The sequence below is a fragment of the Dryas octopetala genome, chromosome 9 (genome assembly GCF_963921425.1).
Source record: "Dryas octopetala chromosome 9, drDryOcto1.1, whole genome shotgun sequence".
Lineage (NCBI taxonomy): Eukaryota > Viridiplantae > Streptophyta > Magnoliopsida > Rosales > Rosaceae > Dryas > Dryas octopetala.
Genome location: NC_141374.1, coordinates 5280380 through 5294579, shown reverse-complemented (window position 1 = coordinate 5294579; position 14200 = coordinate 5280380). Strand labels below are relative to the sequence as shown.

Below are 14200 nucleotides of genomic sequence, written 5' to 3'. Positions count from 1 at the left end.
ACATGCATGTGGTGGAAACTGAATCACCACTGAAAAAATATTAAGATCTGGGCTATTTTCAGTTGCTGCACTATACTAGTTATAACTATACTTAATGCTTAGTATTTTCTTGAGTATCCAAAGAAACAATTGAGATTGAACAGGAATTAAGACTAACATTTGTATTATCGTTCTTGTTGTTGTCACATGTAGTGTTAACTGAAGATCTTGCAATGATTTCGATGGATTGGGAATGAGACTGATCTTGTGGTATTGTTGCTGGTTGTAGTTGATTCATCATCTTCATCTCCTTACTTTTACCCCAAAGCACCATGTATAATCCACACACAATTAGCAATCCTCCTAATATGCTGTCATGAACAAACACATATAGAAGTTAATATATAGTAGTAATTTCATATATACTTCATGCTATTTTCAAGCCACTACTTTATAGTTTCTCTTATAAGCATAAAATATAATTTTGTATTCATTAGTTGTATTGTCTTTCGTCATAAATATTGACTTGCACACATGGCATGGGGTTTTAATTATTGGGCAGATATATCAGCGATAATTTATACACACATTAGATTTTACTTAGAAAATCTAATTTTCATTCAATTAATATGGGTGTTAGAATTGATTTTGATTATAATCTTTTGATTATTGTGGGTGTTAGAATTAATAAAATTTAAAAAAAAACATTTAAAATAAAATAAAAGGAGTGCAAATGGAGAAAAGTAGAGTGCGAAATTCGCCTCCCATAATATATAGATACTTATCTATCTTTACTATTATAAAGACAAAAAGAGGTTTTGTGTTACAGGCTTCACAAAATATGAGATTTCCTAAAATAGTATTCATTTAATAAAACAGTCACATAAAAACAACCTAATAAATTAAGGCATAGTTGTAGAATACAAAAATTAAAATAAAATTTAAAAAATAAAAAAAGACATCCCAACACATTTTGAAGAGAGTAATTATAAAAAAAATGAAAACAAAATACAAAAAGAAAAAAAAAACATAGTGAAATGCCAATTGACACGTGTAGAGCACAAGCCCAAGAGGCTAGCTAGTACACTATTATAAAGCTAGAAAACCCCTTTTAATATTGCAGACTTCACCAATTTTTGAATTGTCTAAAATGCACTTTTATTAAAATAATTTGTAAATAAAAAATATATTTTTTTAAGGATAAAATTTTAAATTAAAATAATTAGGTATAAAAATAGAAAAGAAATTGCACACACACTACCCACATTCAGTTAAGTAGGTAGTTACTTCTCTGCACTTACAAATATAATTTTATTCAGTAAAATTGATATTGATAGTATCTTGATAATTTGGAGAAATATTGTTAAAGTTTATGTCAAGACTAGATGTATATATAAATTAACCAAAGGACTAGAATCAAAATTCAAGATGTTATCTAAGGATGAAAACTAACCACGTACCCCTAATCTTTTATCTACTATATAGTGTAGGGAATCCATGTCATGGGTAAGAATTGTTTCATTAAAGCAACTAGAATTAATTTGTGCTAAACTATTTTAAGGCATGCAATTTTGGAAAGTATATAGAACATTTATACCTTCCTAAGTTTAGCTTTTCATCTAGCAACAAAGACCCAGCAAGGGCCACCATCACAAGCGCAAGTGGGTTAAAAATTGATACAAACAATGGTCCTCGCATGCTTACGCACCATGAAATCAGAACCATCACGAGTCCAGATGTCCCGATTCCCTACATCACACAACTCAAGCGTTTGTGCATTTATGTTAATTTATATATATATATTGCTCGATATGCATACACTTTTAGAAGATATTAGCAGCTAATAGATAACACTTAATTTCTATTTATCAGAATAAATTATGTGTTCAAAACTCATGAATGCCAGTTAATTAATCAAAAATATAATAAAAACTCTAAATTGGTATTAATTAGATTTACTGACCATCTTTCTATAGAAATATAATATATTTAGCAGTAGTTTTATTTTTGTTTTAAGGGGATTAGTAATATATATCCATCATGAAGAGAAATTAACCGAATATGCAGCTGTTAGGAGTCTGACATCCCAACCCAACTTCCATTGACTCCAATCTCTCTCCAAGCAAAGTGCAAATGTGACAGACTGAATTGCTCCCATGGTAGTCATAAGAGCCGCGCTTGAGTAATGGCATGGGTATTCCTTCCCCATTTTCGCCTGCATGTACAACTCCATATGAATCGCAATTTAAATCAAACTATTACTTCTTGAAACGTAAAATATATACAAGCTAGATAAATATCTTTACATATACTACTTTGCACGTCAATCTAATCACATATCAATCCAAGCGTCGAACACTAGCACATAATTGCTAATCCCAATCCGTTTGGAAACCAGTATTTCATGAGGTGGATTTGGATTTGGATTTGGATTTGGAATCCTCAAATGTAATTCCTTATGTTAATTTGAATTCAATTTAAGGAATGAATTTAGATTTAGCCCAAATCCATGGATTTCACATAGCTTCTCAAATTAGGTATTTGAAATCCTACCACCTCGATCTCTCTCTTTCTCATCATCTTCGGCCATCATTGTCGGAGACCACCTCCGGCGACCACAGCCAGAAACTTTCCGGCAACCACTGCCGACAACTTTCCGACGACCCTCCGACCAAATTTTCCGGCAACCCTCCTGCCAACTTTCTGGCGACCTCCTCCGGTCACTTTTCCGGCCAATATATATTTATCATATATTGCAATATATATAAATTAAAAATTCTTAAATTGAAATCCTCTCATTTAAATTTTGTATCCAAATAATAGAATTTCAAATATAGGTATTTCAATTACATGGATTTCAAATGCATAGATTTGAAATCCAAATCCAAATTCAAATTTAAGAATCCAAATGGACCTTGTGATCGGTCCAATCTTTTCCTTCATCTTAAGCTCAGTTCATATATATTGTTTATGTAAATTTCTCTATAGCATGTATATTTGATCTGTTCATAGTAATAAAAATGCGAAGCCTTTACAATCACATGCATTTACCGACATTATTTATTACTAACAAAATATTTTAAACTGTGTGACAAGATAATATGTGATATATTCTGTAAGAGTGTAAGGTGCTATTGTTAAGGAAATTTGTTGAGATAAAAAATAAAAAAAAAATTTGTTTTGGTAGAGTTGAGATTAAGTTAATAAACCTGAACTATCAGCCACATTGCATATGTCATGCCACTCCCAAGAGACAAGAATAATCCCAACAAGCGGTTGCTAGAGTTACTGTGTGATGATGCCACGTGGCTGTTTTGATGCCCATGGTTACGTAATAGGTCAACATGGGTTGACCAGATGGCAAATTTGTGGCCTTTGTAGAACGTGAAGAGCATGGCCCCTCCTATTCCCACCAGTGTCCCCACCATTTTTGCTCTCCCTGCATGGCTTCTCAGTGTCAACTTCTCCATCCTGAGATATTAATTACCCACAATTAATATTACATAGATTCAAATTAATCGAAGACTGTGCAAAATGAAACTGACTCAGACAGCTATTAATTAACTAATGAATTTATGAATCCCACTTAGAGATGCAGATTAGTTTGAAAATGGGCAGAACCTAAAACATATGGCTATGAGGAAGGTCATGGCTGGAATAAGATTATTGAAGGCTGCAACAAATGTTGCTGACGTTAAGGCTATGCTCTCTACGTTTAAGTTTTGTGCCATTGTTGCCCTGCAATAAATATTAAATACAAGTATTAAAAATATATCAGAATCATCATGTTCTAGCCAAATAAGCTCATCAAAATTTAGACAAATGAACATAAATATTTATTAGAAATGAAGTTAATTTGGACCACAATATATTACATAGTAAAAAATAATTACCCAAATAATCCGCAGAGAAAAGCTTGAAAGAGTATAACTAAAGTAAGCTTGGGCCTGCTCTTCCTGTAAAATAAATAATAGTAAATTAGAAAAATCTCCTCCAAATTCATATTTTCTACACTAAAACCTATGACATTATTTGTTCATGTGTTAACCCCTTTGATTATTTGCTCACTCATCATTCTTTCTATTTTTTGATTTTTTAATCAATATATTTTAAATTTAGACTTTGTAAATTTCTTATATACCCTCAATCATATTTAAGACATTTTTTCCTTAATTGACTTTTTATTTTTGGTAACATCTGTATTTATTCTTTACAATTTTTTATGTTTTAAATGCTAATGATTCATTGTTGGACATTTTTTTTTAAATGTCAATCATGAATGCCCATGAATGATTTTTTTGAATTATATTAATAATTATAACAAATAAATAACCTACAAATAATTCTCATAAATAAATAATGAACCTAAATTTTTTTTTTTCTATATAAATAATAAATATAATGAACATACACACAATACCTACACAACTTAATGAACTTATATGAATTTAAACACCTACATTATAATGAACTTAGATAATTCTCAGTTGTGAGGAGTGCTCTAAAACTAACTAGTTAACAAGTTAATACGAACCTAACTATGCTTTTGGGACTACCACATAACTAATCTTATAATCCGAACCGTCAATTATTTAGGTTATACTTCAAAGATCATCATTACAAAAAATCAACTAAATCGAAAATCATTTAGCCATCTAATTGAGATCAAATAAATATACGATCAGTGTTTTCGATAAAAACATATAAATAGTTGTTATTATAATCAAATGACTAAATGATTTCCGAATTTGAAGATTTTTTTATAGGGATGATCTTTGAAATAGGGCCTAAAAAATAAACGGTTCGGATTTTGAGATTACATTGTGTGGTGGGCCCAACATGGTGGTTAGCTTTATATTAACTTACTAACTAATTAGTTTTAGAGCATTCTTGTCTCAGTTGTAGGTTGCTTATTTGACTCATTTATATATATATATATATATATCACAGGCCTTATATTAAGTGTTTTAATGAATTTTAGGGGATTCATTTTTTAGGAAAATTGGAGATTAATGGTAATTAAAGAGTGACACAATTTGAAAACAAATATTAATTACATAATTTGTAAACATTAGAAATCTAATAGAATATTGTTATCCTACGTAGAGCAAGATTTTAAATATGAACTTTAACTATTAAAAGAAAAGTAATGGTGTTAGACTCTAAAAAAATGCAATTTAATCGACTAATATCAAAATCGCCCAATAAATAATTGATAATCGTGATGAGTAATACATATATATACATGATATGAAGAGGTTTCAATTAATTAAGTGAATAAATAAACAAATAAAATAGAAAACATGGATTAATTAGCTAGGAAGGAAGCTAGGGATGGAGTAAGTAACCTTTCAAGTATAAAAGCAAGAGGAAGCATAAAAGCTGCTGAGAAGGTGTTACGGTAGGCAATGAGGACGCTTAAATTCATCCCCGTATCTGCTGCCAGTTTGTACAATATGGTCTGTCCTGCATATACAATCTGAGTCACCACCATCATAATCACTGGCTTCAACCCCATCACTTTCTTCTTCGATCGATCTCCAGATCAAAGAGAGAGATATATCAAAGAGACAGAGACAGAGACAGAGAGAGAGATATCAGATGGAGCTAGTATATAGAGCTAGCTTGTTTGAGCATTAATTGCCATAGTGCTGGAATTGCTCAACAAAACACAGACGTATGTGTCTCATAGTTTGAGCATTAATTATTTTTAGGCTCAATTATAAATGCAACCATCAATTATGGGAAATATTTCAAATTGGTCAGCGAACAAAAAAATATTTCAAATTAGTACACTAACTAATAAAAAGTTACAAAATAGCACATTTGTTATGAATTCCATCAAGAAAGACAGTTAAATGCCACTTTGGACAACGATGACGTGGATTTTTTTAATAATGTGGTCACCAAATTTGCTATACATGGATTTATAATGTCATATTGAAAAAAAAAAACTACAAAAACTTTTAAACCTTTAAAAATAAAATAAAATATGACATTACTAATCCATGTAGTGTAAATTTAGTGTCTACATTATTCAAAAAATTCATATTAGCACTGTCTACACTAGCATTTAACGCCCTTATTGACGGAAATTGTAACGTATGTGCTATTTTGTAACTTTCTATTAGTTAGTGTACTAATTTGAAACATTTTTTTGTTTATGGACCAATCTGAAATACTCCTCATAGTTGGTGGGTGTATTTTGTAATTGAGCCTTATTTTTACCATAATAATGAATATGCATGACTGACTAACGTGTACTCTCATAGATGAAACAAACAGGCTACTGACTACTGGAAAATTAATGGAACTAATGACAGGGTTTCTGTAAATGAAGTTGTATGGTTGTATACTTCACTCAAAGTTCCAGATAAATTAAGGCTTAAAATGTAAACAACAATTTGAAGAAGTTCTTGGTGATTTTCTTTTCTCAAATTTGCTTATATCCAAATAAAGATTGCTTTTGTTTGAAGTTTATAATGGGCGACCTATACGTAATTAGGTATATTGCGTATCACTTTCGAGTTTGTCTTGAATCTTGTAATTTAATGTGCCAAACCAACTTAGATATATACATATACAGTAATGTTCACATGCTCACCATTAAGTCGAATTGATAACTTCTGAAGAAAAAAAAAAACAAAAAACAAGTTAACAAAAGTTTTCGTAACTTCATATTATATATAGATATTTGCAGTGGTCCTGACGGACTTAATTCATGCTATTTTTTTACCACAATGTTGGGATCAGATCTAAGGAATAAGGTATTTGTAGTGCAGTGCAGCAGTGGTAAGGGATTTTGCATGTTTACTACTGATGTGGATATAAGTTCTATCAATCATACTCATATTGCTCTTATTCAAAAATTAATGGAAAAACCGAAATTTGTTAATCAGTTCAGCGCGCTTATTAGTTTGTGTAATGTAATTTATAAGATTATTTCTAAAATCATTGTTAACTATTTAATTAGGGCCGTATTATAAAGCTAGAAGACACCTTCTGGTATTTTTGAATTGTCCAAAATACCTTTTTATTAAAATAATTTGTTATAAAATTATATTTTAATTTCTAAGGATAAAATTGTAAATTAAAATAATTAGGTAAAAAATAAAAAAGAAATTGCACACCCACTACCCACATATTCAGTTAAGTGGGTGGTTACTTCCTTGTACTTAAAATTATATTAAAAATATAATTTTATTTTGTAAATTTAGGGCCTATTTGGCACTGCTTCTTGAGTTTTAACTCAGTAACGCTTTTACTGGAAGCGCTTCTGCTAAGAAAAACAAATATATTTTTACAAAATTCTAAGTGGTTCATGCAAAAGTACTTGGAAATGCTTCATAAAGAAAGCACCTGGCAGGTGCTTCTCAAAAAACCCTTTAAAAGTACTTTTATATCCTAAAAGCACTTTTATTTATGTTTGCCAAACGCTACCAAAAGTATTTGTACTAATTTAAAAGCGTTTTTAATAATTCTAAAAGCAGTGTCAAACGGGTCCTTAATAATATCCACAAAAATTTGGGGAAATACTATAAAAAATATTAACATTTATAGAGTTTGTGTCATTAGGCTAGTACCGTAAAACCTCTCTATAGTAATAATGTTGGGACCATTATTTAATAGAGGTGTAGTTACAAAATTATGTTTTGCTTAGTCAGCCTTAATGAAAGTTGTATGGATACAAAATATTGCATAATAGTGGAGCATGTCAATTTCCAAGATATAGACACTGAGAAAAGAGAGACTATCTAGTCTTAAATAGCTAGTGTGGGCATGTAAGTAGTGGTTAGAAAGATACATAAAAGAGTCATTTTGAAAGTCGACTATTTTGCATTAATTGCTCTCTTTAATGCTTCTCTCTCTAAGTAAATTCTATAAATACATACAGTACAACCAATGCATATTTTTGGTATTATTGACAATTATTACTATGTGGAGTCAAGTTTCTTAAGATGAGACCTAAAAAAAATTATAACTTATTACAATGCGGAGGTTATTACTATTTATAACTGACCCAATTGTTGAGATCGAAATTTTTTTATGAATAGATAGAAGTTAGAGTATCACTATAAAAAAGGTTTTACTGTATGTATATAAAATGAAAATACTAGAATCAAAATTCAAGATGTTATTTAAGGATGAAAACTAACCATGTACCCCTAATCTTATATGAACTATATATTGTAGGAGTTCCAAGTCATGGGTAAGAAATGTTTCATCACAATGCCGGTCCTGAAGGGGGGCACCGAGTGCGACCGCCTAGGGCCCATTTTCAAGGAGGGCCCACAAGTTTTTTTATATTATATATATTTAAAAACAAATTTCTACTGTAAAAAAAAAAAAAAAAAAAAAAAAACCTATAAGCCTACTTGCCTACATAGGCTCAAATGGCCAAATCATTGATGTCAGTAGAAAGAACTACACGGAGGCCCAATATTAATGATCAATTAATTCAATTAATGTGATTCAGATTTCAAAAAACAAAAGTCTAGAAACTTTAAACTTACGTCTGACCCTTCATCCTTCTCTTTTCTCAAAGAAAAAAGAAGTTTTACAGCGATACAGTCTTTACACCTTCTGCCTTAGCGATAATGCTCTTGCTTCATTAAATAATAGATTTGAACAATTGAAGGTATTTTTGGGTTCTTGTTTAATTTAAAGAAGTTAACTGAATTAGATGACAATGAATTAAAAAATTGTTGTGTTAACTAAATTGGATAGTTGGATTTTATTGAAGCTAATGGAAAGAGTGTGATGTTGCTGCTATTTTTCTTTTATCAATTTATCATAGCTAATTTGAAATTATTATTGATGATTTTGTTTCTAGAAATATTAGAAGAAGACCTTTTGTTAATGAAAGTGTTATAATGCATTGATTCCAAATTTTCAATTGTCAATTGTTTTACGAAAGTTTTTTTTTTTTCTACAACTAAAATTAAGGGCCTAATTTAGATTTTCGCCCTTAGGCCTTCCAAAAGTCAGGACCGTCCCTGTTTCATCAATACGTAAAGCAATTTGAATTATATAATTTGTGTTAAACTATTTAGGGCATGCAATTTTGGAAAGTATATGAACCATGTATACCTTCTTAAGTTTAGCTTTTCATTCAGCAACAAAGACCCAACAACGGCCACCAACAAAAGTGAAAGTGCATGGGTTAAAAATGGGTAATCTAATTAAATAGTCTCTTTTGATACCATTTTTTTAACCCTTTCTCCCAAAATTAAGCTTTCCTAAATTTTTTTTTTGTGTGAAATGTCCAGAACGCCCTTCATATAAAAATCTAAATTTTTGTTATTGTAGTTTTTTTTTCTCTCTCTCTCTCTCTCTCTCTCTCTCTCTCTCTCTCTCTCTCTCTCTCTCTCTCTCTCCCCCTCCCTCTTTGATCGAAGGCTACAACAAGATCTGTACATATGTTAATTACCCATTTTGTGTTGTTGTGACAAAAAACAGAAACTTGTTCAACAGATCTGCATATGTTTATTACCCTCATCTGAGACTAACAAACCACAAAAAAACATAAGTGCACACAGATATATATATATCTCTGTCTCCATCCCTCCCTCCCTCCTTCCCAAGTCTCACCCATCATATCGCATAAAGATCTGTTTGCAGATCTTGTTTGCCCGCCATCCCTCTGCTACCATGATTGAGACTGATTCAACCATTGCTGGGCACATCAAGGCCCATGCATGCCAGATGCGACCACCCCAGAGGACGTTGTACCTGGAACACCTCAGCATGACGCCTCTTTGGCGGTCCCACTCCTTCTCCCACTTTCAGGCCCAGGCTCGGCCCAACTCTCTGCTGGAATATGCACTTATGCAAATCGTTTTATAAACGTATTGTGTATATTTCTAATATCAAAGGGCAAAACTTGTCTTTTATGTTTCATCCTTTATATACATATTATATCGTTATATATGTGTATATGCTTAAAAGAAGTCCATGATTTCATGTTAAAGGACTAATGTCCTAAAAAAACTAGGATAAGAGACTTATATCTCTTAGTTCTTGAAGTCTAAACAGTTCCTGGTTACAAGATTGATAACTGGACAATATCAATCCAGTGAAACCAACATGATCTATCTCTGCTTAACGTCTAAGATAATCGATCTCAGATTATCGGTGTAGAGACACTAGGAGAAGATCATGGAATACCTGTTATAGAGTATTGCACACACGTTAGTAGGAATTCGTTAAGTCTTGATAATACAACTGGTTTCTAGATTTGAGACGCTACAGTTGTCCTGTGCATTTAGTCGCTATGCTTTGACTGTATCATAAGGCTAGATTCCTAGAGTTTAGTCAAATATGTTGATTGGGTATAGTCACTGACGTATAGGAACATGTGTGTGTTCAATATAGGATCTATCACTCTTTGGACCTCCTAGTAATAGGGGAGATGTTTCCCAGAGACAACAGATGTTTAGATTTAGGAATCTTTGGCCAAATTACTAGATCATAGAAACAAGGTTTCATGGTCGAATATAATCTATATATAGGATCTATCACTCTTGAAATTTAAAAAGGCATTTGTTAGGATGAGTGAGGAAGATGAGAGTGCATATGTGAGTTGGTTTGGTGAAGAGGATGACGTAGGTGTAGCATTCGCCAATCCTAAAAAGAGGGTAGGACCACCAAAGGCACAAGATTGTAGCATTGCATCTGTGTTTATACAATTTTTAAAGGTCTTCTATGACATGACCTTAAAGATGAGTGTGTCTTTGACACCAGCTGTGCATGAAACATTCTATGACTTACTTTGCATTGACCAGGAAATTAAGTATTTGTTTAATGATGAGGATATGCAATTAGGATATGATGTTGAGAAATCTGAGGCACAATTGGTTTTGAATGATATGACAGTTGAGATAAGAAAGAAATTTGAGAAGTATTGGGGAATATTTATAAAATAAACCAATTGTTGATGATATCACCTATGCTTGACCTAAGATACAAATTGGGGAACTTGGCACATGTGTTGAAAAAATACTGCCTAGATGTAGAATTTGCCCTAAAGAAGAAAAATGAGATCCAAGCCATTTTAGTCAAATTGTTTGATGAATATGCAACTCCAACACCCCTAAGTGTAATTGCTAGTGTTAGTAGTGTCACTGGTCCAGTTAATTCAACTAGCTCTAGTGCTACTTCTAGTTCTTGGAAATGTTCTAAGGATGTTAGGGGAGAAGAAGAAGGTATAAAATGACTATGTCTTGGATGAATGAAGCTGCAGCAAGAAATGTGCAAGTGTTGGAGCATGAAGTTGATAGATATATCAATGATCCTATTGAAAAAGTCAATCCAATCCAAGAATTTGATATTTTAAAATGGTGGAAGCACAATTGGGTTAAATACCCTGGCTTGACAGCAATTGCAAAGTACATCCTTGCAATTCCAGTTATCACAGTGGCTTCTGAGGCATGCTTCAGCACATGGGGGAGGGTAGTGAACTCATTTCGTGCATCTTTGACCCCATATATGGTAGAGGCCTTAACTTGTTGTCAAAATTGGTTAAGGTCCGATGACATCTCCAAATTGCAATATGACCCAACCATTGAAAAAATGGAATTTTATGAGGAACTTGAAGTAGGTACACTTCCAATAAAACTTGAAACTATTGATCACTTCCATTTTTATGTAGTTGAAGCACTAATTTTTGTCATTGATCTTTAACTTGCCCACTTTTGATTTTTTTACAGAATTCTTGAGTTAGCCACTTCCAATAAAACTGCTTCTACAATATTTCAGTCATGAAGTCTTGAAGAACTTAAAGTGTAAGTGAAACATGAAAATTGTTTAAGTAAAACTGATTGATTTGAAACTGTTTGAGTGTTTGTTTTAATGATATGGCATGATGTTGGTAATTTGGTATGAACTATGGGAAATGACTTATGAGTAAATTGGTTTGATACTTTTTTGATGCAGGAATGCTCAAATGAATCCAAGGATGCTGCTGGCTGGTCCAAGGAATCTAAGGTCCAAGGATGCTGGTTGGTTAACTTGGTTGGTTGCTGTCTAAGTTTTAACTTTTAAGTGTTTACTGTTTAGTTTTTTTTATTTTATTTTAAGGGTTTGTGACTTCATTAACTTGTGTATTTGTGAACCTTTGGAGTTTGGAATTTGACAATTTGGGTTTATAATTGTAAGTTTGTAACTTTGTTAGTTTTTTTGCTTGTAACTTTGTATTTGTAACTTGTACATACTAATGTCCTAAGTTGTAATCTAATTCTTAGTAACTTGTAAGTTCTAAGTATCTTATTTTAGGCTTTTAAGTTTTAAGTTTTAGCTTCTGTTTAGTTGTTTATTGTTTAAGACTAATTTTAAGTTATTGTGAAAGCAGGTTTTGAGACCCAAAAACCATTTGGGCCAAGACTAATTTTTCCACTTGTGCTAAGGCTCAGCACCGTAATACAAACACCGAACCGTACAAGTGTGGTTTGGTTCAATTTTTTTATTGATTCTGCATAGCACTGCATCGTGGTGGCTACTCTAGTGCAGTGTACAGTTCTAGAGGTGAACCGCACCATGCCCACCCCTACCTGAATCCTTGTTCCTCTTGAACACCTTCAAGCCTCTTTCTTTCTCTCTTTCCTTCTTTCTTTCTCGTTATTTCAGAATAAATGTGAAAAGAGTTTGTCTGAATGAAGGTTGGTTTATAAAGATGAAGTTGTAGCCGTTGGAGGGAAACTAAAGAGTCACCTCTTCATGTTTCTGTTTTTCGGCGTGGAAAAGTATTTAATGAGAAGGCTTTGTCAGGTTTTGGCTTCCCAAGAGGGCTTTAATTGGTTGTCCACTCTCTTAAGGCCTACTTAAGTAAATAATTAACCTATTGGATTAAGCTTAACAACCCATTAACCAATCCAAGGTATTTCCTTGTTTTTAATCCACCTAATTAAAACTCATCATTATATTTTCCTCTTTTATTTTCACTAATTCGAAAATATACTCAACCTTACTTTAGTCATGATCACCATCTTATGTCTATCTTCCTTATCTCTTACTCAAGCAATCTAAGATTCTTACCTAAGTTACTAAGGTCGGTCACCTTTAGGGTTTTCGAATGTCAAAATCCTCAACCCTTTAGTATTTCTATTATCATGCAAAAAGCTTAAGCATATAGGAAATCAAATAAGAACATATAAGAAATCTGAAAATCATAACTAAGTAAATAAAGCTTTTCTTAGTTACATAAAATCTTATTCCTTGGATAAGTAGTTAAGTATCAAAAGCCATGCATGTGTAGCCATGCATTTGTATTTTGAAAGCAATTTTTAATGTTGTTCAAGTGATTAAAACTTTGAAGAAAATTGATCATACTTGGCATACTTGCATTTTAGAAATAATTGGACAAATGTATATAAAAATTTCTATAATAACCTTGTTTGTGAAATAATCCACTCTTTAAATCTCATAAGTAAATGATTAGTACTAAACTAATTTAATTAATCTAACAACACCCTTAACCCAAAATCATGAAAATTTGGGGTGTTACACTCATTGACTGAGTTTGTCAATATGTTGGTAACGACTAAGGAATCAATTAAAAGAAACAAGCTATAAGGGAATGTGCTAGCTGTTGTGTAGCCATCCAAGTCCAAGAAGAAAACCAAGTCAAAGAATAAGGGCAAATGTGTTGACTTGAAGCCAAAGAGCAAGGCTTGCTCTGTGTTTCTCATTGATTTTGCAATTTTGCAAAATCAAGCTCCTCACCTCCACTCTAATGCAACAATCGACGATGAAAGAAAAATTAATGCTTTAAAGTATTGGTTTTGAGTTTTGTTGGTAATCAAAGTTGTGCTTAAAAATGAAAATTGGGTGTATGGCAGCTTATTCCTCCTGCTAGCTTTTTGGCCTTTTTTCACTTTTTGTTTGTTTGTTTTCTCTTGGGGTTTTTTTTTTTTTTTTTTTTTTAACGAAGTTAGATGGTTGAACCATATGGGTCAATGAAGTTCACTAGGAAGATTAAGGGAGGTCGGCTCTAATCTGAGGGAGGTAGAGGGCTACCAGAGAATTTTTTTTTTTTTAATGAAAATACCTCAATATTGGGTGGTGGTGGTCATGTGTTGGCGTCAGATGGTGGTGGTTATGGTGTTAGGTGGTGGGGGTAATGGTGTTGGGTGTGTTGTTGGTTGTGATGTTGAGTTTTGGTAAGGGTATTTTTGAGAAACTTAAAGGGTGTAGTAATAAATTTTGTAATTTTAAATTTAGTACC

At 32.2% G+C, this 14200-nt stretch overlaps 1 protein-coding gene across 1 annotated transcript; it reads right to left on the bottom strand.

Annotated features, from left to right (window-relative positions):
• Positions 1-91: 91 nt before the first annotated feature.
• LOC147273370 (WAT1-related protein At1g25270-like) lies at positions 92-5669 on the bottom strand. Its single transcript, XM_086228210.1, has 8 exons — positions 5657-5669; positions 5328-5517; positions 3873-3935; positions 3601-3717; positions 3189-3450; positions 2036-2194; positions 1577-1728; positions 92-350 (listed from the first exon to the last, which is right to left on the bottom strand). Exons 1-8 carry the CDS (start codon positions 5667-5669, stop codon positions 92-94), a joined length of 1215 nt encoding a protein of 404 aa, XP_086084336.1.
• Between the last annotated feature and the right edge of the window lie 8531 nt (positions 5670-14200).